The 26,125-nt window shown below is 43.6% G+C and overlaps 1 protein-coding gene across 1 annotated transcript in view; it reads right to left on the bottom strand.

Annotated features, from left to right (window-relative positions):
* Nucleotides 1-4,599: 4,599 nt before the first annotated feature.
* The window catches only part of EXOC4 (exocyst complex component 4), a 1,933,985-nt gene continuing 1,912,459 nt past the window's right edge, over nucleotides 4,600-26,125 (bottom strand). The window contains exon 18 of the mRNA XM_085653593.1: nucleotides 4,600-6,697. Coding sequence (XP_085509719.1) covers nucleotides 6,460-6,697 — 238 coding nt within the window. The 3' untranslated portion in view covers nucleotides 4,600-6,459. The remainder of the gene's footprint in view (nucleotides 6,698-26,125) is intronic.

The following is a 26,125-nucleotide window of genomic DNA, read 5'->3' as shown; positions in this document are numbered from 1 at the left end:
AGGGAGCAAGATTAATTGAAAGCGCTCATGGCCTACCGTAAACCGCAGGTAACGCTGATGGGCAGGCAGGGCAGGAATATGAAAATAGGCGACCTGCAAGTCCAACTCTACCATCCAGTCTCCTGGATTCAGGTTTTACAAACCCTGAGCCAAAGTGACCATTTTGAACTTTTCCTTCTTGACGAAGAGGTTGAGGGTTCTCAGATCTAAGATAGGGCGAAGTCCTTTGTTCTTTTTGGGAATTAGAAAGTAGCAAGAATAACAATCACTGCCTACCTCTTGACACTGAAACCCCCTCTATTGCGCCCTTGTACAATAGAGCTGTGATTTCCTTGTGGAGCAAAAACAAATGATCCTACGTCAGCCTGTCGTGAGTTGGAGGCAAAGGGGGAGGGGCGGGGAGGATTCAAAGGGAAGGGTGTAGCCTCTATGAATGATCTGTAAGATCCATTGTCCAATGTTATAAACTGCATGTGTCGGAGATTATGGCTGATTCTGCCACCACTGGACACCCATGATCTTGTAGGGCAAGATTAGGAGGCCTTAGAGACTGCGGCTGCAGGGTGATTGATTGGTGGTTGTGGCAGACCTCTGGCTACCTGACCTACAGGGTCAGTATGAGCCGTGTCCTCGCCCCCAAACAGCTGGGAAGCCTCCATGGGGCACTAGCAAGAGAATGGTTGGTGTGGTTGAAAACCCCTTTCATAGCCACAAAAGGGGGCAATTTGCAGACTGGGGTTCATGTGAGGCAACTGAGAGGCCCAATTCCTTGGCCGTAGCCAGCAAGTCCTTAAAGCGCTCCAGAACTGAGTCTGCCTTGTCTCCAAAGAGACAATTGCCATCATAGGGTATGTCCATGAGGGAAGCCTGGACATCCCCTGAATAGCCAGATGTTCTCAGCTAGGCGTGGCATTTAAGCACCACCGTCGAGACCACCCTACTCAGCAAGTCGGTTGTATCCAAACCACACCTAATGTTGAACTTCCTTGCATCTCTACTGTTCTTGACAGCTCAGAAGAGCATGTCCCTGGCCTTCTCCGGGACCTGTGGCACCACTTGTGCAACCGTGTTCCACAGAGTGTGGAAGACGCAGCCTAAAAATCATGCAGTGTTCAAGGCTGGTGGAAGAAAACATTTTTTTCCTAAAGCTGTCCAGGCACTTGGATTTCATGCACGTGGGTGTGGCAGGGAATGCACCATGGGATGTACATTCTAGGACCACCAAGCTCTCAGAGGTGGGGTGCTGAGTGAGGAAGTTTGGGTCCCCAGGTGCGGGATGCTTGTGACTGGCAATTGTTCTGTTCACAGGAGCCCCTGTGCTGCGCTTGGACCATGTTCCCAGTAGGAATTCCATAAGTGCTTCATTAAAAGGGAGCAAAGGTTCGGAAGAACAAGCTCCAAGCTGTAGCACTTCTGTCAAGATGTTAGTCTTGACTGTCACTGAGGGCAAATCAAGATCCTGGACCTCTGCTGCCCTCTTCACCATCATGAAATAAGATGCTCCCTCCCCCATAGCCACGGTAGGGAGAGAAAGCATACCAGTATCTGGGGATGTGTCTAGAACACTAGCATACCTAAGTTCCTCACACCAGTGTATTTCCTGTCCTTTTAACTGGTATTCTGAAGGGTCCTTTGATCCCTCCCATTCTTCCCTGAAACTTAGCCCTTCAGGTTCTGTTGGCGTCAAAATCAGAATTGATCGACACACTTTTGGCTCAGTGTTGGATTTGTGGATGTAAATGGGGCTTTCGGCATTAGGAGCATCAACGCTGGGGCTGCCATTGGGGAAGGTCGCTGTCGTACAACCGGTCCGTATCCGGGTCGGATCCACAGGGACCTGTCAGAGTCGAGGCCGGAGCTACGAGCGCAGAACCCCATGGGGCCCCCTCTGTCCCTGTAGGGCCCAATGCCCACTAGAGGGGCCGGTCCGCTCCAATACGTAGCACATGGCCTCGTATAATAATTGTATTTGAGCGGGGGGGCAGGGTCACTCTGGCTCATGGAAAAAGTGGGAGGTGCGGAAGAACCGTGCCGGAATCTTCGATTCTCCATCATGTCAGTCGACAGACGGGAAGAAGCTGATGCACGCTTCAACTTCTTGTGCTTCTTGCATATGTCCTGGAATGGGAGTAAGAAGACTTGGGGCTCCTGGAGCAGTTCTGCAACCTCCCTCTCGATCAGGACCGACACCACCGGGGAAAAGCATGACTCTGCGTCTCCAGCCAGGCTGTTAGCAGCTTCAAAGACCGCTCTCTCAAAACCATGGGTTGGCAGTCTGAGCAAGACTTGGAGAAGTGATTGCGATCAAGACACCACTGACACACCAGTTATGGGTCTGTAACTGACATAGCACGATGACAGGCCTCACACAGTTCAAAAGGTTTGAGAGAGGATGTGGTGCAGTGGCCAGAGCAGCCGACTCAGTAGTTGGAGATCCGGGTTCGAGTCTCAGCGTGGCTCAACATACTGTGATTCCTGGGCAAACCACTTAATCTTCCCATGCCCATGGACAGCACCTGGATACCCTCATGGGAGATAAGCTGCGCTATATAAACCTACAAATTACAAAACCTGTCTTCCTGGAAAACATCACCTTGACACACCAGGAGGAAAAATTTCTCAAAAAAGATTTCAACAAAACATTGAAAAAATTCAGTCAAAAGCGACAGAGGAGTAGCTATTTCCCGGGATCTGCGCTAACTGGCGCAGAAAGAAAAGAACTCGGAGTCAGTGCGCTGAGGTCAAGACTATTTAGGTGATGTGTACGCCACTTACAGCACCCGGAGCTGATCAACGCCACCTACAAGCGCGCAGGGGTACTACTCATGCAAAGATCTTTTGTATCCAGTCTGACACCTGGGAAATTCAAAGGTAAGGAACCGGCGGCTAGATGTCTCTATCAGATACTCATTTCACATAGTATTCACAACCATGGACTACTCAAATCCTGATTTCAAACTGTACGTAACCGTAAAAGGCTTAAAAGTCCAATTGTGTGTTGTGCCTACATTCCTCAAGGATGCGTCTTCATGTAGGCAGTTGTAGATGTTCTGATGACGTCAGTCTCTACAGATTTCCCTAAAGACTAAAACATTTTATTTGTTTAGCTAATACCAGGCAGAAATGAAGCAATAGCAAACATATTTCAGACACATTAGGTATGAAAATCCTGGTCACACTGCAATTTTTAGGAATGTAATAATTATTTTGTTACATACTAAGATTAAAACGAAATTGGCTTAACTTGTATTTAGCGGAAAAAATGAACATGTCTTTAATTTGCTGCCTGTGTCAAAACACCTTGCTATACAACTTCGCTTGCAACAATTGTAAGAGAATAGGCGTCGCCCCTCCCTTACGCTGACTTTTTAATTATAGCTTTGACTCACTAAAGTAAATTTAATGGAAATAACTTCCGCTAATGTGCCACTGCCATTCGAAGTGCTGCATAAACACGAAGAGGCATCACTTAAACAAAGAAAATCACTGAAAAAATAATGTAACATTGATTCGGAGGATCTGCACAGGTTTAACTATTTATAATTAAACTAATAATTGCATTATTGTATTATATTAGACTTTTCACAAACTGCAATTCTTAATTTAAGTAATGCGAAGTGCAGCAAGTAAGGGATGTGCAGTCTTTTACGCCCTGTCTAATTCTTTTCCGTGACATTGCCAACGGCCTCATTCGTGACTTTGTTGATGACGTAACTCATTACATGACAACACAGACGAGCTGATGGCTGACATCAATGCAGGCACTGTAAAGATCAATTCTGAAGTGGACTTGGTTCTCTTATTTGCTGTCATTGTGAAGAACATTTCGGGCATCGGAAATAACTGTGAATTAATCATCTTAGTGCACTGGTGTTATTGGGGTCTTACTCGCAGACAACGGGGATCTGCTGGAGGTAACGAGGTACCCCAATCTAGACCTCCCTCGACAGCTCGAGTTCAGCGCCTCTTTCCAAGGGGTCTCAATGAATTTACTCTTGTGCGCTGGATTACGTGGGTTCAACTATCTGTTATTTTTCTAGTCACGAATTCTTTATTAATTACGTGTTGAATGTAGCTGCTTTGTTCGTGTCTCTACGACTAACATCCTTTTAGCTTCTGTCTTCTAGGCCTGGTCTCGCGCCAACATTTTACTGTCATATTTTCTGATTGCCTGATTATTATTTGTAATATTCACCTATGAAGTCATTTTCTTTGTATCTCTGATTTGCATCAACTACACACAAGCTTCCGGGTTTATTTCCCAGTGCTTCAAATCCTGCCAGACGTTTTATACCAAGGGTTTAAGTGGCATATTTTAAAACGCTCATGCTACTTCAAGAGGGGGAGGTTTGTTTCTAGCAAACGCACGAACTGCACATTTTCTGTGCAGTGTTTTAATAAATGTGTTATATGTGAATGAATCCGAGCTCTCGGTGGGATACTGACATTCTCTCTAAATATTGAAATAAAAAAGACATGTCCTAACAGCAGTAACACCTTCACTTATATATCTCTTTTGTCGGAGTATAAACCCCTACTGTGGTATATGCTTCATTTATGTTGCAAACTCAAAGTACATAAAAAAGCACCAACGAAAAATCATTCTCCAAAGATCCTTTAATACTTTAGCTGTTCCAGACTCGTGGTTACATAACAGACAGTTTCAAATTAGTCAATAAAAATGTTTGCTATACCTTTGGATAAAAGTACATGGAGAAACATTTATATGTAGGTAAAGCCATAGGAGCAAACCTGGCCTTCAAAGCAACAAGTCAAGAAATGAGGACAATCCACTATAAAGTGACCTAAGCCCAGAGCTCACCAGAGAAACCTTCATCAGCAGCACAGACTACCATTATTCATCACTCGCCATCACAGGTAGCAAGCTGCATCACTGCGCTGCCTTAACTAATGTCAACCTCTTTACACCCCAATTCTCGGATCCTGGACTTGGACTACGAGACACATATGGGAGGTGGCTGTGTGACTTTATGCATATACTGTCCAGAAGGCCAGAGCCGTATTCTGTCCAACCTGGCCTTTGCAGATATTCACTTACAGCCCAGGCTGACCTTACAGTATATATTTCATACCAAAAGATGATCAGCTTGCGACCCAGATGAATTCACTTTGGATCAGCCAATCGCTTGAGACCTTTCATCCAGGAGTACATTATACTGGACATAAGAATATTTATAGGGATTTAAAATCCTCAATAACCACGGCCATTTATTGCTTTTGGCATCCAAACTAGCATCAAAGGTGCTGGAGGCAGAGATGAAACCCAGATCTAAGATAAACAGGAACATGACTCATTTTAAAGCCAGGGGGAAGCTGGAGTTGGAATGCTCCTTTAGTGGGGCAGGGGAATGAATGACAGCCACGATAGTACTGATCATTGGTCACATTCTGCCTTACTAGGCTAGAAATGATCAGCAAGCCGCAGGTAAAGTGAGAGTGCTGGCTTCTGCCATGCTCCTTCTTCACTGTTCCGATCTATAATAAGATATCTGTGAATATCCTATACCTTGGTATGACACAACTTCTCGTCTACAAAGTTACTCCATTTTCTTCCCATTTGTAATAGTTTGTGAAACGGGGAGCCCACCAGGTAAGGTGACAGAAAAGCAGAGGGCTGTAGCAGGGGAAGAGGTATGTGGCACTAGCTTGAGCTCCCCTTTGTGTGTGCTAGTAAAAATCAAAGACTAGAGGCACGGTGTCTAGCCCTCAGTGTCCCGCTAGAGGACTAGAGTGTTATTTGAAATGTCAACACCCCCGTGATATTCTGTGACGAGGCACATAACACAACCTCTAGACAGACACTTTTGTTGCTGGAGCCTTAAAAATAGGGATAAACTGGTCATAGAATGTTTTGCTTTTTCAGCTAAAAATCTGTAATTCCACGGGCCATGGACAAATTCAAATTGAAGCTGTGTCACAGCGGAAGCTAAATACGTACAAATTGAAAGTTTTGTTTAAAAAGAGAAAGCAATGGAGTGCATGTGTGCAGAAATAAACTGCCCCCAGGCTAAATCACACTCACATCTACAAAATGGCAGTGCTCAATCTCGAGCTGAAAGGGTACGCGCTTGGCCGCGCTTTGATGAACAAGGATTGTAAGATATGTGGCCGTGGAAGACAACCTAACCCAGCTCTCTTCAGGTGACTAAACAGCAACCCCTTTACACAGCTGGCCAATCAGAAAAGGATAGTAAAAAGGCAATTACTTACAAAACTACATTTGGTATCGGGGCAGCAGTTACTGTTAATGTGCTTATCCTAAGTAGCCCCCATCTCAAAGTTAATAAATAGATGTTCTGTAACAGCTGTAGCCTATGTATTTGTCGCTAAGGTTTGTAACAAGTTGTAATGGATTATGTATAGCTTTGATCAACACTCAGTGAGGTCTTCCTGCTAAGCTGGTAGGCTGGGCACCCTGTAGATAGAACACAGAAGGAATTAGACAGTTGTTATTTTCTTGTCCTTGGTCGCCTGTTTGATGGCTGCTTGCTCACAGATGATTTCCTTGAGGCGCTGCAGCCTCATGTTCTGAGTAGTTTGGTCACCTACACCCGTCTGGCTACGGTGCAGCAGGCTGAGGGCGTGGATGTACTCCAGCTCCGTGTACTTGACTCCTTGGTCCACCACCAGGTTGAGGAGCTCGTCCGCAGTGTTGTACAACATCTCGTAATACTGCCTGAAAGACATGGATGACATCAAGGTTAGAGGGGGTAAACACCAAATAGGTATAAGTTGGGCATATCTTATCAATAGGAACAATGTCAGTATTGGCATCTCCTACCTGCCAATGTCTAATGTGATATTGTGAAATACCTGTTTACATGGTGCACATTCTGGCATTCTCATTTATTTATAGCACAAATGGTTTCAGTATATTCTCTTTATGGTTATAAGGATTCCATCCTAGACCAGAGTCTGGTGTTTGTGGGCTTTAATTTATAGGCAGCAATGTGAGATTTGGTTTGATGGTGGGTAGGAAGGTGTGTTTAAAGTTTGTTGGGTGTAGTCAGAGCTCTATCAATGATGCTTACATACTGTTATTTGGCTTGAGAATTGCCCTACAAGTAGTAATGTGTGTATATTAAATTGAAGAATTGGGTGTTGTTGGAGGAGTCTTGATAGCGATCAGTCTTTACCAGGACTGTTTCGGTGAGTGATGTTGCAAGCACACTGATACCCATGAAAGTGAACTGAGAAGTTGCATTTAATTTCCTCCTGGAGAAGGGGGTGGACAGTACAAATAGAGACTGGTACATTGGCTTGTAAAAGTATGAATCTGGTTCCTGACCCTGTAGATTAACTGTCAAACTATCAAATGTCTTTTCCTGTGAAATTCATATCTAGGACAGAGCATGAGCAAACCTACCACATGCTCAAATAAATGAGAGAATTTCTAAATAAAGATGACCTTGAACCATCTAAATCTTTTCCATCGCTTGAGAGCAGGGGTTTCCAAAATAGGTCTTGGAGGGCTGAATCGATGTGAGGTTTCAGAATATCTATGTAAGATGCATTTACACAGAACAGCATGCAACCTTTTCAGTGCTGAGGACGTAACCTTCACGCCCATTGCACTACATTTCTATCTATGTACTGTGAAGGCTGTTGAAGTTAAGTCCTCCCACTGGGGTTCAGGGAACCCTGGTGCCCACACCAGGGTTCCTCCCTGAGAAGCGCATCTACTGGTGCCTCTAGCGTTTCCTTGTGACATTTGGGATATTAGCGTACTGCCAGGTACACTGACGTAACAAAAAGGAAACGGGGAAAGCCGTTACACGAACAATGTGAAAAAAGGTCACGCAGAGGCAGCTCAGAAGCCTCAATTCTTCAACCAGGGACCTGACTACAAAAGGGGGGTGTCTCATCGTAAAGGGGTGACTTTAACTTTACAAAGATAAATCTCCTGAATGGCTTCCTTCTTGAGGAACACAACAATGTTCTTACCGTAGCAGGCATCCACTAAATAGATGTTAGTTAAAAGATAGACTTACAGCCCCACTGGTATAGAGGCAGACTCATCCTCCACCCTCTGCAGCATAACTTGCCTTTTTCTTCTCCTGAGGACGGCGACTGGCAGAGCGTTCCCACTATGAGCCCACCCAAGGGAAAGGAAAGTATAAGCACACAACAGGGAATACACAAAAGGAGGGAGCAGTCCTCCTTGGCATAATGGGTTGAATTCTTCCTGTGTCCTGTGGGCATATCAGATGATATGCTTCCTCTTGGAAGATGAAATGTAGATGGTGGGTAGAAAGGCCAGAGTGAGGTATATCAAGAACCAGGAAATCATGCTCTTCATTCTGTTTCTTTTTTGTTGTTGCTTGATCAAAAAGGATGCTTGATGCCCAGAGGGGAACATTAGCCACACAAGGAAGCTGAGAGGAGCATGGTAATGTGTCTATATCAGTTTCATGTCTCCAATGGTACCTCTTCCAAAAGGAGGCCTGCTCAGAGACTGCATGAAGAGATCAATCCTCGAGCAGGTATCTTTTTGGGAGTGAACCAACGCTTAAACTTCAATCCTACTGCAGAATTCCTTTTTTTGTGTGATACTATTAGAAAAGAGGCCATTATCTACTCATCTGCCAATCGTTCCAATCTGCCATGTGCATTGCAGAGTACAACCTTGGCCAAGTTAAAAAATAAAAACAAAGAGGAGAGCTGGGCTAAAGCAAGGTGTTACCCTCATAGTCTCCTTTACCCACCATTTGCTTTTAAGGTCCCTTTGGTTAACAAATGGTAGAGTTGTCCACTTACCTGCACCTGAGTGGTATGACTTTTGAAATTCCCTGAAAATTCTGGAGTTTTCCAGATAAAAAATCGTATAGTTCAATTATAAATATATACTATATTTATACATATTTTTTAACATTAATTTACATTTATTTATATTTTTAACTATTTGAAATAATTTAATTCAACATTATTTCCTATGGGATTTTATTTTTCATCCCTACGTCCATTATCAGAGGGTATTGCAGTACCCTGGCTGGCCATGTGAATTGCTGGATGTACTACAAAAAAGTAAGGCCCTCCATACGATGGCTGTCGGACGCCATCGCATCGGGATGGAGACAGCTTTACATGTAGTCGGCGGCTCCACTCGTCTTATTACGATACGACTGCCGTGAAGGTGGTCGGAAACACGACTTTTTAAATTGCAGCTTGTGCTACGGCCAGGAAAAAGGGGAGAGCACAAGCCAAAATTTAACAAGCATTGGCATAGCCAATAGGTCTCGCTTTTGGGACCTTATAAGTGTTGAGTTGTGCAGAACAATATCCTTGGTGCAACAACATAAATTGTTGGTTGGCTAAACACTTATAAGGTCCCAAAGGCGAGACCTATTGGCTATACCAATGCTTGTTTTGTTTATTGTCAGGTGTAAGGTAACATAGTCGGAGCAGGTAGATGGCAACACAGAGGGAGGGAAGCAGGTGGGAGGAAAACATAACCACAAAAAAGCCCACTCGCAGTTGCTGGCAAAACAAGCTGTTGTTATGTTCCCAACAACTCATCCACCTCGAAGTTCCATGACATCACAAATACCTAAAGAACATTCTAACATATTACACCATAGTGCAAGCAAGTTTTAATAGCTTAAAAAATGGTGCATGCAAACTTGTCACAGGGTGCATGGCATTACAAGCATTTTCAATGCAATAGGTCTCGCATAACTGAAAGTTTAATCTATTGGCGTTGCAAATAATAATAATATGCCAATAGCTCAAACCTCCATCATGCATTGTGGTACGACAAATGCAGATTGATGAATGGCTTGGTTGCAGTTGGAAAATTCTTGATCTGCGCAATTCAATGTACACAATATACAGAGGCTTTTAAAATGGAGCATAGAATTAAACTTTGCAGATGAAAGCAAGCACTACACGTTTATTTTGCAGGCAGAACAAGGTTGAGCAAGAGAGCTGCTGACTTAGGAACCGGAGAACCCGGTTCGAGTGCTAGCTTATGCTCATCACCTAGTGATTTTGAGCAAATCACATAATCTCCATGTATGTTTAAAAAATATATATATCTGACCTTGTGTAATGTAATTTGAAGCTCATGTAAATCGCTCCATTAGTACACTTTACATAAAACAGCATAATAACATTGTGGGTGTAAGAATCCAGAGAGATAGACAGTAGATCAGTGATCATATGCACCCTTCAGCTTTAAGAAGAATGCGATGACATCACTCAACGAGAACTCCCACCAGTCCATGAGCTCCCTACGCCACCAGGCTCAGCAGCGGCTGGCAACAGTACGAAGTGCAGCTTCTAATCGGTGCCCGGTGGAAAAGTGTGGCAGAGCTTCGAGTTACAGGACCAATGGGATGAGCAGGGTTTGTCTCCATGTAGAAGCCCTGTGTTTTACTTAGCAAGCAGACGAGGCGGTGAAAACAAATGGGGGCTTTAAATGATTGAGTGTTCAAAGCTTTACTAAACATGTACATCATTGTATGAGTGTTGGCAACTAACGATTGTACTGATAGTACTTGTTCAAATGCAACCACTAAATTGAAAGTGCCCCCCCACAGTGTGAGGCTTTGTTCTTGCAGCGACTGTTGTGAAGTAAATGCAAATTCTGGTTAACGCGCGCTCTCTGTTCCCTGGCTGTGCAAGTGCTCGGCTTCAGGAGGAGCGCATCAGACCTGCAGCTGCAGTCTAACTGCTAACACACAGAGGAGATAGGAGATCAGCGTGGATGTTTTTCCACATCTCCCAACATTTGGCATTGTTTAAAATTAAGGGTGCGCGCTACTTACAGTTCAGAAAACTGCCCAGAAGAAAAGCAAGGCGCAGCCGTCTATGTTGGACAAAAAGAAAACAAGCACGCGAGTGGTGTGTGCGTGCGCCTCGCGCTAAAAGTAAAAAAAAAAAAAATGGAGGCACGTCTGGCGAGTGATGCGCTTAATGAGCCATGACGAACGAGAGAGGAAAGCCAGATGGCGCCTCTGCACTTAACTGTGTGCGTAACCACAAGCTTTAGGCCACAACCAAAAGCATGTGGGGAGCTTTTTAAAGCCCACTTACTAAAAGTCTCGCCAGAGCAGCACATGCGCTGGCTCAGGCGAGACCTAAAAAGGCATGTTTTCAAGCTTCCATGCACCGTGTGCCGGGCGCCACGTGATGCCTGGCACACTGTGTTTGGAAGGACACCACATGTGCCCCTGGGCCCGATAGTGGAGGCCCACGGAGGACGGGGGCCCTGCTAGGGCCGCCACAGTCCCTTTCCATCTGGACCGCCATGTAAAGGCAGGGAAAAAGGGACATCGTAATCCCTACAGCGGTGCCTCTGCAGGTAGCGCCCTCATGTAGGGATTACGCTCTGATGGGCACCTTGAGCTTGTCGGAGTCGTCAGTCGGTCTCTTCGCCCGCTACAGTCTGACTGACCGCATCGTCAAGCAGTGGCCGGATCACAATTTGTTTTACTATATATATATATATATATTTTGAGTTTTTATATATAGCGCAAACTAGACCCAAGACATCGGGTATCAGAGTGCTTAACATAAGCACCAGTTTCTTTACAGAAAGACACATTCATTTTTGTTGGGCACAGGGAGATTACGTTATTTGCCCAGAATCACCGGATGTTGAGCGTTGCTGCCAAGACTCGAACCCGGTTCCCCAGCTTCGAGGTCGACTGCTCTAGCCGTAAGGCTACATCCTCTCCCCACTATGCTGGATGTTGGTGAGCCAGCCACCGACGGCCTAACGGCGGGGGGCCTACCAACATCAGAATGAGGCCTTTAGTTACTACAATAGTGTAGATTACTACAAAAGTGCAGTTTGTGAATACCATAAGGTAGTAAACTTACTCAAAAGTGCAGTTTGTGAATGGGACCCTGTGTTTCTGTCTATGCGGTCTACAGGAGGTACAACACTGCCTGGGAGAAGTTATAGCAAAGGGCGCACACAAGTGAATGTTCCTACCATCTTCCCCCCCTTTTTTAATCTATTCACTGAGCCACGTCTCAACAACATAAGAGCGACCTGTAACTAATAAGGCAAGTCACACAATACTTCACTTGTTGCAGTTTCATCTAGGAGGGTGCCAAGCGCTCCATTTACTAACATGGTCACACAGCGTAGCTGTAGAAGCCATTGCACAGCTCCCGCACTGGCGTCTCACAGGTGCTACTGTATAGTTATGGTCCTCCTCCTGAACCCCGTATAGAGCTATGGGCAGGGAGCGTGTTCTCCGCTGTTGGTAGTTGGATCCTCCCTGCTGTGCCCGCCTAACCTGTGGCAGCTACAAGGCTGCACATGCAGACCAGTGCCTAACTAGCAGCCATGGTCTCAAACAAACAAGTGACTGACTCATTCTTGGGGAGGGGACTGAATAAATAAATACTGACATGCCTTATGTCCAATCAAATGTTTTACTCAAGATAACCAACAAACCCTCTTAACCAGTAGTAGTTAAAGCTCTTTTTCTGTTGATCACATAGAGTCTGGTGACAGCTGCTTTGTCAAAGCAGACTTTAAAAAAGGATATAGAATGGTAAGAAAAAACACTGACAAAGTAAAGTACTGGCCCACTAGTCCTGTCACAGTGCACTTCTATGTTGACGATGTGAGCATGCGATCAAGAGGTGGGTAGAAGAATATGTGACACTGAATAGACTAATGGGTGAGGAGTGCTGACCTTAATTGGCTATCGTGGAAAAAAAAAATTAAAGGCTACATTAAAATGCCTTGGATGCAATAAATCATATCAAAGGCTATTTTATTCCATGTTTCTCTATACTAAAAATAAAATATAACAGAACAAAAATATGCATTATGTTCTATAAGCGGCCTTAATTAAGTCTTGCATGCACCTGACACAAACACAGTGGTCTCTACACTCGAGATAAAGCACAGTGAATTGACACTCTCGAGACATGTACAATCCCACTTCTCATTATCTGCTTTGCATGTGCTACCTAGCCCTTGACAACACTCAGGGTATTGCGTTAATGGAGTTTCCATATAGTATGCAATATTATGCTACCAAGGAAAGACAAGGTCTGCTGAGCTCTTCAAACCCTAAACTGTACTTTGTGACTCCAATGTCATCTTCTGTACACACTAAACCTTTCAACTTCACACAGCACATGCTTAGTTAGGCACATTTGGTACGCAGTAGCCCAGTATAAACACTACGGATAGCCTAAAAGTAGCCCAACCTCAGTACAAATAATATTTTGCAAAACTACTCAAAACAAGAAAGCTACTTCAAAACAGAAACTTTGTTTCTGTCTATGTGGCGCACAGGAGGCATGCCGAGCATGAAGCTGCAATAAAGACCATGTGCAGGCGGGCGCTTCAACCATACCCCTCTGTTTTCTTAAACAGACTGTGTGTCCTCCCAACGACTTGTGTGCCCATGAGTGGTCAAAATGTATTAAAAAAAAGGTAAGGAAACTGTGATGCTGTGCGTAAAGGGGGCGGGGTGAGTGAGCGTGGAGGCGGGGTCTAAGGTGTAGCTAAAAAACACAATATTCTGTACATTGTTCTAGTCTTTCCTCTTTAGGAAACTACATACAAAATAAGGCACAGCTTAAATGAAAAATACATTCAAGTTAAGTTAATCAGTGTCAAATGCACTATGTACATTATGAAACTTCTATTAGCTAGTTCACTGCAGAAGTCTATGTCTGTAACCAGAGAGCCACAGAACTGAGTCCTGGTTGGTGCAGTGAAAAACACTGAATTGTGACTGTTTAGCGCTACAAGGTCCCATCCCAGTCTGTGACACAGCACTGTGAATATGTAAGTCATTATTTTAAACTTGCATGACATACAGTATAAGGTAGTCTGCTACAAAATGTGCGCAGTATGGTTTAAGATAAAAAAGTGCTTTCAAAATTTAGATTTTAGTAATATCCAGACTATACATTGTGCAATTTATTTTTATGTATCTTTTAAAAGCACACACTTAACAGCTCAGCTGGTAACTCCCTAGCAATACCACTCAGAAAGAAGAAATCTATGTCATCAGGAAACTTCAAGTGATTCCCTCAATTAAAGCCAATACCCGCTTCCAAGCACCCGTTACATTTGTAGATTGACCAGTTGTGCACATTTACACGTCTTTCAGGCAGCAGCACCCTGGCAAGGAGGCTTGTTAGGAGTCTGTCACTTATTCGGTTCCACAGCACAGGAGGCTCCCTGCCTTACTCTTCAGCTAAAGCATTTCAGCTCTCGGAATTAACCGTCCCTGGATGGTTTTCTTTTCACAAAAAGCAGAGGAACTGTTTTTCTTAAATTAAAAAAGTATGGGGACGTCGTGCCCCTCAGAGCCCACATACTTTGCCCAATGGTTCACTAGGTTAACCGGTCTAGCACCACCGGCAGCTCCACCTCTTGCAGGCTGGTGGGCGTTCCACTAGAAGGACGCGGCATCAGCGGAATGATGACTTGCAACTCCTCACTTAATGAATCTGGCCCTCCTGAGCCATGTTGCATACCCCTGCTTTGCAGAGAAGAACAGACTCAAATGCTCTGGGGTGGTCGGCTCCACATCAAGTAATATTTTGGGTCAAAACTCAAATAATGTAATTTAATTTTCCACATGAAAAGATATGCCCTAATCATGTGACCTGCTTCTTGAGCCTTAGCTGGTGGTCGCAGACCAAACCCCCCACTTAAGTGGTCTCTGTCCATCACAGATTCTTCTCTTGTCCCAAATTTGAAAGTACAAATATTCATCAAGCGCTCTGCTGTTTGCACATCCCCGAGCGAGTCTGACCGGTTCATCCGTCGATGTTATCAAATAATGAAACGGAAAAGTGTACATGGAATTAGCATTTCTGCACAGTTTTTCGTCTTGTCCCCGTTGCTTATTTGCAAAACATCGTTCGCCCTTCTCTCCCACAAGGAAAATCTGTATTTATTACCCAGTACAGAGGTCTGATTTCAAAGAGACTTTTCCACGTCGACTGTGTTCCATAGAAAGAACTATATGGGTTATAATAAATCCTTGTATGTTTGTTATCTCAAAGTAAAGCGAATCATATGTATTTTCCTTCCTGTGAATCTAACTACATTCAAAGCGGTGAAAATCACAACTCTATAATTGCTCTGTGTAAATGTTCTAAGCCCTGTATTTGTTGTAAGTACACCTATTATTGGAAGAAGTGGCTTCACCGACTCTCTTCTTAATGAAGCCTTAATGGGCTTGGCATGGTTGTGTTCTGGATTTGTTTTTGGCTCTCAATCCATGTAGGTTAGTTACAAAGGGTGCAATATAGATACAAAGTGTCCGCCTCAAGCAATGGACTAATGAGCAATACTTTAATAAAGGGAAAGTGTTAAATCACGCCTCTGGAGAGAAATGATCGCAACATTTTTAATTTCATTAGGGAAAAAAAACATTTACAAAACACTGTGCGCTACAAATGTTGTACCGAACTGATAGTTCCTTTCAAACCGTCGTCGCAACAACTCTGGTTATACTGTAAAACACGCTCCTTCACCCAGATAAAAGCTGCACACAGGTGAATAAAGGCAGTTATGCAGAAGGATCAATCAAGCATACAATAGGTAATATATATATTTTATTAAACTGTAGTGGTTAAGGACCCATTAGGACCCCTTACAATCCTATTTTGGGGCTTTATTTGAGAAATCTGTGTTTGGATAGTTTGTATTTGGTGCAGTTTTTATATAGCGCAAACTCGACCCAACGTTATTGGAGCACTTTACATGAGCACAAGTTAAATTACACAAAAACACATTCATTTTAGTTTTTTTTGTCTTTAAGGCACGGGGAGGAGGCGTTTATTTATGCACCTGTGAATTTCATGTGCTACTCTTATCACAGTGAAGAAGCATGATTTACTGGCATCGATTTCATAGGGAGTGACGTCACTGGATTTCCCATCATCCATTTCCATAGGAAGTGACATCACTAGCTTCCCACTAATAATGTCTTCACTTAATAGAGCTTGCAGAGCAGATGTGCCAATGGCGCACCAAAGTCAAGCCCATCTGCGCCCCACAACCAGTGGCAGGATCCCATGTCCTCCTCCCAGCCACCCACCTCACCCCTGTCACTACTCCACCGTGTCCTGAATCCTGGGTCACATCTCCCAGCGCTGCGCCACTTCACACTAATGGTGCGTTCTTCTTCACCTGCTTTTTCATATACACCTTCCAACACCCACCACACTCCCCCATACACCTCACACAACCAACTATCTCAACACACAAACATAGACCCCCACTATACCACACCTCTTGCTGTCCTGCATACTCCCCAACACTCACTCCCTTACTAAACATGCCCCCGAAATTTGTTATTTGCTATGTGATAACTCACTGGACCTGTTCTTTCTGACTGAAACCTGGCTGACTCCCATGTCGGCCCTGTCATTGCCATTCCAATTGCCCTGGACACAAGTTCACAAGACAGGACAGGACAAACAGACCTGGATGTAGAATCGCTATCATCTTCAAAAAATCCATCCAATGCTTCACCAGCAACATGGACACTTGACCTTCAAACTCCACATCACAGCCAACTACACTCTGAGCGGCACCCTAGTCTACTTTCCTCTTGGACTATCCGCCAACTTATGCAGCACCATCGCTGACTAAGTTGCGCCCCTGCTCTTCGAATCCAGCGCGTTCATCCTATTCGGCGACCACAACTACCACCTTGAGAACTTCACTGATTCCAACACGACCAACCTCCTCAAGGACCTATCAAACCTCAGACTCACACATCGAGAAGAAAGGCTCCACAGCCGAGCACCTACTTGGGCCACATCTTCACCAGCTTCAGCAACATTACAGTAGACAAGCCCACACTGATCACCTAGTTCAACCACAGGCACCTACATTTCAGCATATCCATTCCACACCTCCACAGAAACACCATCACTATATCTGCATGACAGGGCTGGAAGAAGATCTAAGAAGTATCCTGGTCTTTTGAGCTCTTACACCACCAGCCTCGACACAACAGCCTTCTCAAACCCATATTCAACTGCAAAGCTTCGATCACCACCTGTGCAGATACCCTAACTCTTCTCAAAGTCAACAAAGCCACTACCCAGAAAGCAAGCAAGCTGGGACACAGAAGAACTGAGACTCACCAAACACCACTGCAAGCAACTTGAACACAAATGGAGACCAGGTCAGAACAACACCAACAAGAGCATCTACAAACCAGCACTCAGATGCTACCATCAGCAAATCAGAGCCACCAAACACTCCATGGTCACTGATCGCACTGAAAGCAGCACCAACAGTGCCAAGGAAATCGTTGCCATAGTGAAAGACTTCCCCTTCGGCAGCAAACTCTACCAGTGTAACCCCCACTTAGGATCTCAGCACCCAGCTGTCCCCATTCTTCAGCAACATGATCACCAGCATCTATGAAAACTTCGAGTCCTGACTAGATCCTGTCACCATCGCAGACTCCTGCCCATCTCTACCAAAACCCGGAGGACCACCTGGCCCACCATCACCACTCAAGAAACTGCAACAACCATGCAGTCCATATACTCCAGAGAACCCTTGCACTCCTGCCCTCACCAAGTCTTCATCAAAGGACTGGACCGCATCAGCGAAGCCCTCACCCCGATCCTTAATGACTCAATCGTCACAGCCACCTACCCGGACACCTGGAAACAAAGACGCTAGCCAAATACCGACCAGTCTCCCTGATACCCCATCTGCCAAAAGTCATGGAAAAGATGATAAACAAACACCTCACTGACAACCACCTCCTCAACAATGCTCAATCTAGATTTAGGCTCAACCACAGTACAGAGACTGCCCTCATCACAGCCATGGACAACAACTGCATGATCATGGACAGAGGTGACACAGTGACACTCAACTTACTGGATCTTTCCACAGCCTTCGATACCATCTCACACGAAATTATTTTCCAACAACTGCACAAAGCTGGTATCTAAGGCTTTGCAGTTCGTTGGATTTGTTCCTTCTTGACAGGCCGCACCCATTCGGTCAGCCTAGCTACCTTCACTTTGGATGCCGTCTACCTCATCTGTGGAGCCCACAAGAATCCTCTGTCAGCCCCACTCTGAAGTCCGTGGTCGCCATAAGGATGTAAAACAACTGCCTCGAGCTCAGCACAAACAAGTAGCAGTAGTCTTTGGCAAAGACACCTTGTTTTGGGACTTCACCTAATGGCCCTGCAATCCACACAAAGAATCTTGGAATAGTGACCAGCCAAATGAATGCAGCATCCGTCTCCTGCTTCCACACACACACAAGAAGGTTAAGAAGCTTTCAAATGGCTTCCCCCAAAATTTCAACCAAACCCTAATCACCAGCAAGCTGGATTCCGGCAACGCACTCTATGCTGAAATCAAAGCTCAACTGACCAAAAGACTCCAGACCATGCAAAAATATGCAGCCAGACTCACCCTCAACCTACCAGCCTGCACCTCAAAGCACTATTCTGGCTCCCAATCCACAAACAAGCACTCTTCAAACTCCTCATGCACACATAAAAAGCCTTACACAACTTTGGCCCGATATACCTCAATAACCACAGTTAACTTCCACAAACATACCCCTGCTGAGTCAAACTCCCACTAGCACTCCTTCCTGCCCCCCCTGCATAGGCAAACCCACATCCAGCTGTCATGCCTGCTACCTCGCTCTTTAAGCCTGGAACAACCTGCCCCTGCACATCAGAGCTTCCTCTTCAGTTCTTGAATTTCACAAGTAACTTAAGACCTGGCCCTTCACCTAGGTCTGACCCTGGCTTGGCCTACAGAGCTCCTGCTTCATCACCAGGATACCCATATGTGTGAGTTGTGGGCTATATAAATAGACATAACATCACCAAAATAGTTGTAACAATGTATTAAAAAAAACTATTGATTCAACACACATTTGTAGCGCACTGTGTTTATGTAAATTCTTTTCAAATGAAATCAAAAAGTATTGGATCATTTCTCTGGAAAGGCCATGACTTAGCTATGTTACTTTTTAAAGTACCACTCGTTAATCTATGGATTGAGGAGACCCTCTGTATCCATATTGCATGTTCCAGAACTTTGTTGAACAATTTTACAAGAAACAAAGCACAATGAGGTATTTAGAGGAAGCCTGTGATTTTTCACCAGGGATCAGTTCTGAAAGATGGCCATTATATCGCACTCCGCGATATATACTCAGAAGCTTGAAATTTGTTTTGATTTGAGCTTTATAAAGTATGCAAATACCCCAGAAAGGGGCGTCCTGGGGCTTGTAAACCTGATCGTGCAGAACCCATCTAAAGTCAAAACAAGTACGTTTTTAATAGTTTACGAAATTTGAGACCTGATGAAAGGTTTAAGACTGTTCCTAGCTTGAGAGGTAATCAAAGAATAGGATGCACTGCTAATTACCCCACATATTACATTACTCGTGACATCCTCTAAGTCATCACTGCAACATCTGCAGTGAAATTATTGATGAGAAAATTGTACATGGCAGGGCCATGAGTTATAGTTACTTAAAGGCACAAGTTATACAGGAGATAACTACAACTGCTGTATTTCTATGGTTTAGCGTGTGTAAAATCTGAACCTAACTATAACGTCCCTGTTACAATTGTTTTTTTAGCGTATTTCTAAGGCATACTGAATTCTACTTCCTAACTATAAAGTACCTGTAACCTTTGTGTATATGTATATATATATATATATTCTCCGCATATACGAGACAGTATCCAGACAGAAACCAGCCACTGGCCGCTTAAGGAAACTGCAGACCTTCCAATTACCTAAAAATTGACACTGCAGCAGTACAGGAGAAATGGATATTATGGTAAAAGCTTATCGGTCCTATATATTAGACAGTGTAATGGATCCCTGCTCTGCCAACTGCTGCCCAGTTTGGGTTTTTATTTCTCTTCTATATAGTTATAAGCCAAAAAAAAAAAAAAAAAAAGAAGGAACGTGTAGCCTGTATTTTATTATCTTCACTATGACGCATTCCGGAACATAATATTATCGCATGTTAAATATATCCCAAAATAAAAACAAGTTTAAAAAATAAAATTTAACATGCCACATGAGAAGGCAAATCTGTCATGTCATATAAACATACCATAAATGTCAGCAAGCAAACATACACATCTGTGGATCGTGTACCAAGTGCTGGGCCACACATCACAGCCGCCACTAACTTCTTTTAAAGGTAGATTATTCCTGAGTGGGTTAAAAGATGGTAGCCAAGTGAATTTAGAGTAAACAGAGCTCTTCAAAATGTTAACGCTTTGCTACCCAGAGCTGTGTGTGTACATGCCAAGGAGAAATATTCCCCCTCTCCGAGGGGAGACGCAAACTCTGTGGATTGTTATGGAGCTGAGAAATGCCAAGACCGAACTGAGTCAGGCAAAACGCTGTTGCTGGTCATCAGCCTAAAGGTGTATAGGCAAGCTGAAACACTAGAATTGTCAAATTTTCTCTGAAAAACAAGCTTTTTATTCCACTATGATTATTACAACTAAGTGTCCACTGATCGGTGTTTCCAATTTGTGAAATAGTTGACTGACAACATGAGCTTACTATTCTGGATGACTCCTAAGCTGAAGTATGTGACCAGCTAAATCATTTATTTTAATAATGTAGAACAGATTAGGAAGAATGTGGGATCCAGTTCCTTTGTACAGATTAACCTGGATGCGATACCTGTTTTCTCTGCTCTCTCCTTCTTTTCACCTTTGCAGGAGCACAAGCTTAAATATTTAGAATCAGATTTCAAGTTTCGAGGAAGTATACTCCGTATCACCTTGTTGCAAGTACATCATATCCTAATGCACTTGTAATAAGGGAGATGGGATATCAGTCATGGTTGTGACAGTATACCCGTCCACCAAACTCTAAATCAAGCCCTTAGTCCTTTCAGGAAATCAGGGTCTGCGTTTGATCCCTGTCTGCCTGATATATTTAAAAAATGATTGGCAAAATGTTAAATTCTCTGAGATGTTTAGTTAGTGCTTTCTTCTAAAGGGTGAAGTGCCAGAATCTTATAGATGTGACTATCTTAACCCCTTTAAAGAAACCTGGTATGGATCCAGAGAGAATGAAAACCCTTTGCATATATCTTTACAGCCGAATTGGGCAAAAGTGGTATAAAAATGTATGGCCAAGGTCTGCAGTCAAATAACCATTTATATGAGATGCAGGCATAGTTTGCCCTGACCACAGCGCAGAGACGGTTCTGGTCTCCATTTCAAATGACCTGATATTAGATTATGACACTGGGAAGATCACTGCATTGATATTGTTGGACCTGTCAGCTGCCTTTGACATTGTCAATCATGACATCTTACTGGAGCATGGCAGGGCAGTTGGCTTTGGGGATACAGCACTAAATGGGTTCTAATTATTCTTATAGAAAAGATCTTAGGCAGTGATGCTGCATCTCTATTTCACTCAGAGAAAAAAAGTATTCTATGGTTTACCTTAAGGTGCAATGCTTCCCCATACATGTTCGAATTTTATATGATACCGCTGGCCAATGCACTTTCTGAAATGGGATGAAAGCATACATGTTGTTTCGACTAGATAACCATGGTGATCCAGGGCCTGGCAAAGAGTTTACGATAAATCCTTTGCTTGCCCTCGGATTGGTCAAGTTGCAATAAAATGAAATTCCATAGAGAGAAAACAGAGGTGCTGACGGTGAATTGCCACACCCATCTGTGGCTGGATTCTTCTTAGGCACACCACCAATGCTAGTTAACATGGTAAAAAGCTTGCAAGTAGGTTCAATTAACATCTTCTTGCTGTTGTTACCAATTGAGAATATTAGAGAAGATTTCACTTATTCTCACATCTGAATGCAGATTTGAGGAGTGAAAGCCCTAATCGGTTTGTGTGTGGATTACACTAATGCCATCTATTTAGACTTTCCACATGGTTTATCAAACCGATTTAAGGTACTGCAAAACTCAGCAGTCTATTTTGAGACTGATTCCTCCAGACTATTACAAGATAAACTGATTTTTCAACATTTGCACTGGCTGTCTCTAACAGAACGAGTTCAGTTTAGGTTACATAAAGGGCTTCATAGGGGTCTCGTGCCTTGGTTTCTTTTTCTGACACACAACCAACAGGATGTACAAATTACGGGTCAGAGGACACAGTAAAAATATAGTACCTCCTCACTTGAAAGGTAACTAAACTAAACATTCTTCAGAATAGGAGCCTACTTGACAGCTATCACAGGCTATTTCACAGCAAAGAAAATTATAGCAGTCTAACCTAAAAAGTCTTTGGCATTTGAGAGCTATATAAAACGCAATAATGATACAATTTTAAAATAATAATATATGTACTCACATACATATATAAATATGTATATGTGCTTAGCACTAGCCTAATGTACCTCATTGCTACTTCTCTTTGTTACTTTCCCTTTGTAAGTGCAGTCTTGATTAGAATCAGACCAGCAAAGTGGGAGTGGTATGGGAACAGGGCTGGAGTAGGGAACCAAAAGAAGTGCTGGCAAAAATGTTTAAACAAGTTCCTGTCCGCTTCCTATCTCTTTGTTTCCAAACTCTCGCCCTTGGTCTGTCTTCCCTTCTCTCTATTTCTGCATGCTGTTTCTGCTACCATATGCCATGAGAAGCTGGGGATGGAGGCAACAGACGTTTCCCTTAAAAAACACAAAAGCCTTCAACCCCCCTGAAAATGCTGGATGGAATAAATAGCCAATCTGGCCCTGAATGAGAGAGAGGAAGAGTAGTTATTTTTTTAAACAAACTTTTTATTGGGTTGCAATATCAAATGTTACATGCATCTCTGAGCTATATATTTAACAATATGGTAGCATTTGGAAGGTTAATCATGGCAGGGAGAGTAGCTATTAGGAACTTCACAAACTAGAAGTAAAAGGACTACACTCTAAGTGAAAATGTTATTTTTTAACTATACATACAGAGTGAACTTCTCCCTAATTTGAAACAGTAAACATATCATTCTAACAGCAGTAAAGAACTGAGGTTCAAATTCAACAGCACCACCCCTTCAGGACAAGAGGCATCAGAAATCTTAGACCGGGGCACAGGCAGTGCTGTGGAAACACCTAACACATGACAGAGAATGAGAATCAGTCCCTCTGCAGGTTGATTGTGGCTCCTTGAAAGAATAACCTCGTAAAATGTGCCTATTGTATTAAAATATGAAAGGTATGATATCATAGGTGAAAAATCGTATCTTCATTAGGACATTTTCAGACCTGGGTCTCTTGAGTCTCCCATTTGGAGATGCCTTCTTCATCAGGCATGCTTCCAGGAGAAGCAGAAGCTGAGAGATCAGATCCACAGCAAAGATATTCGGGTGGCCCAATGCAGTGATTCTTACTAGAAACATTAGAAGGATCTGTAGGTCACCCTGGAGTTGTCAACCAGAGTAAAGTGTCTCTTGGAGTAGCGTGTAGTATCACAAAAGCCAATTACACAGCAGAAGCTGAAATGAAGGAGATGAGTCTACTAGAAAGATCAAACATTTTTAGGGAACACTGTGGAAGGCCCAGAGCCGAAAACCATGCAGCTGACTGGTAGTCATCGGACCAAAATAACCTAGCCATCCATGAACCTAAACTAAAGCGAGGAATGCCACCACTGGCCACTTTATAACAACGTACCAACTTCTAAGAACAAATGGTATTTCACAACTTATTGCTCATCTTAACTCTTGTCCAAAACCAATCATGTCATTGTTTCTCATTACCAGCTGGCACGCTTAGAAAGCAGATCCCTTCAGGAATTTATGACTTATGCCTGGAATTCCCTCCCTCTCTTTTTACATTCAAGCTCTCATCTACTCAGTTTGAGGGAACAGCAGAAAATCAAAATTTTTAGGTCTTGCCTAGCGTTGAAGCGCAAGCACTGCTCGCTCTGCGAGATCTATGGTTATCGAGGCGATTTCGGAAGTAGAGTGGAAGCTCCGCCCATGCTTTTTATTGGCAAGCGTCATCCTTTATGGTAAACGCTGGCCTCCGATTGAAAGTGAGGCTTTTTGGTGACTGCCCTGTCGCCTTTAGGCCCCGCCCATCCGGACTCGATCGCGTGCTTGCGTCGGAATCCTGCCTGCTTCATTTAGTCGGTAAGCACTTTTTAACGCTATGCTATTCCTGCCCTCGTAGATCGCCGCCTGTGCCCAGACGGTGGTGCTGCTGACCGGGGGCAGCCCCCTCAGGCCACGCCGTCCACCTCCCCGGAGCCCAGCTCCTCCTGCTCCAGCAGCAGCTCGCCCAGCTTGTGTTTCCTTCCCTGGAGATGACTGTAGAGCCCGGCTCAGATTGCAGTGGCCCGTCTCTTTCCTCTAGCCCAGAGGCTGCCCGCTTCATGGATACAGCCGACCGGATTACAGGCCGGTCCCTACTTGTGCTCACAATCAACTTCCATGCCTAGAATGTCCATGCTGAGCCTGGGTGGAGAGCAGACCCAGCGAAGGACCCCCGCCACAACACCACCTGCCGCATCGCTGTTGCCATTTCTCCAGGTAAAGCGTGCTACCGTGCCCCCTTTCCCCTAGATACAGCAGGTAACGAGACCACCATTATCTCATTTTATAATAATCCGGTGTGCGTTGTTTTGCCTGCATTGCAGGTCCCGTTCTGTGCGGGTGGGATTTCGTATACCATTATTGCAAGTACAGGCTAAAAGAGGGCGTGCATTGCATGTTATTGAGCAATATTTATAAGCCAAATAAATCTGTTCATGGGCACTCAATCTTTCACCGAGTGATAGGACCAATGCCACACTCCATGTTTTAGATTGAGGTTGTAAAGGTTATGTGGAAAAGACACACAGTGCACTTGTAGGCAGAGAAATGCCACATGCAAGTGCATGAGTGGAGAGGAGCTCACACACATGTTTATGAGGAAAACGCGTACTCTGTTTGTCACTCTGCATTTTTCCACATCTCTCTTTGCCTACTCCCTCTCTCTCTTCCTTACTCCCTCTCGTGTCCCTATGTCTTACTCTCCTACCTCTCTCTCTTCCCCTTTCTCTCTGCCGTCACCCCTTTCTCCGTTGTTTGTCTCAGTTTCTTATTTAGTGTGGTGGCCCATTATCACATTCTTTGCATGACTGTGACAGTAAATTTCATGCTGTGATTTTTTTTAGTGCATAAGTATAATTATGTTATTGCATTTATCATTTGTGTATTTGACTTGATGGATAGCTGGTAGAATATCAAGCTCGCTGGGGATGTTTTAAAAGTTCCAACAGTTGAAGAAATTGGCTGAAAGTACTAGCAAAGCAAATTAACTGGCTTCATTTTAGCTGCTGTATCTATTAGTTAATAGAAAGCTTTTCAATTGCAGGAAAGAAAACAACGAGTATACGCAATCTATCTATCTATCTATCTAAATATCGATCTATCTATGGGCAAAGTGTAGTCTATTATTTGTCAACAATGTTCTGGATGGGAGGGGAAGTGACTTACAAGAAGCAAAGCCTCAGGTGTGTCGCAAGGACTATTCCCTAACTCAAAATTGGTGGTACATAACACGTTACCCTTTGCATACTTTATGTATGGCTTGTTTAGTAGTTATAAACAAATACATTTATTTATAATACAAATGTAAGAGGAGATAGTGGATTAAATCCGTACAATGAGTTGCAGGCACACTGAATAGGCCTTGTGAGCATCAGCAGAGATAGTATACTCTAAAGACATAGTAGCAAATAATCTCTGATGAAGAAGAGTGTTTTTTTCACATTAGATGGGTTGCTCTATGGCAATAACATAAAATCTGACATTTGTTCTGTGGTATAATATGGGAGTGGGAGGGCATACATGTATTAGTATACATTCTCCCCAGTAGCATATTTAATTTAGCCACATTAATTTTCACTGTTAAAGCATAGATCTATATATTGTTCCACTAACATAGATGCCCATAGATATATACCTAAATACCCTTTCTCTTTAGTTATACACATACATATGTACACATCACAAGCGCAAATGCATATCAATATACTGCTATTGATGGGTATTTATATGAAATCTGTTGCCTATTGTGAATACGCACTTAGGCCACCGTTCTCTTCTGCTCCAGAGCCTACACTAGTTCTGCTTCAGACTCAACACAAAATGGCTTTTAGTTTCTGCTAAATTATAT

Source organism: Triturus cristatus, chromosome 4_1 (assembly GCF_964204655.1).
Source record: "Triturus cristatus chromosome 4_1, aTriCri1.1, whole genome shotgun sequence".
Lineage (NCBI taxonomy): Eukaryota > Metazoa > Chordata > Amphibia > Caudata > Salamandridae > Triturus > Triturus cristatus.
Note: the sequence above shows the minus strand (reverse complement) of the source record. Positions and strands in the feature narration are given on the sequence as shown.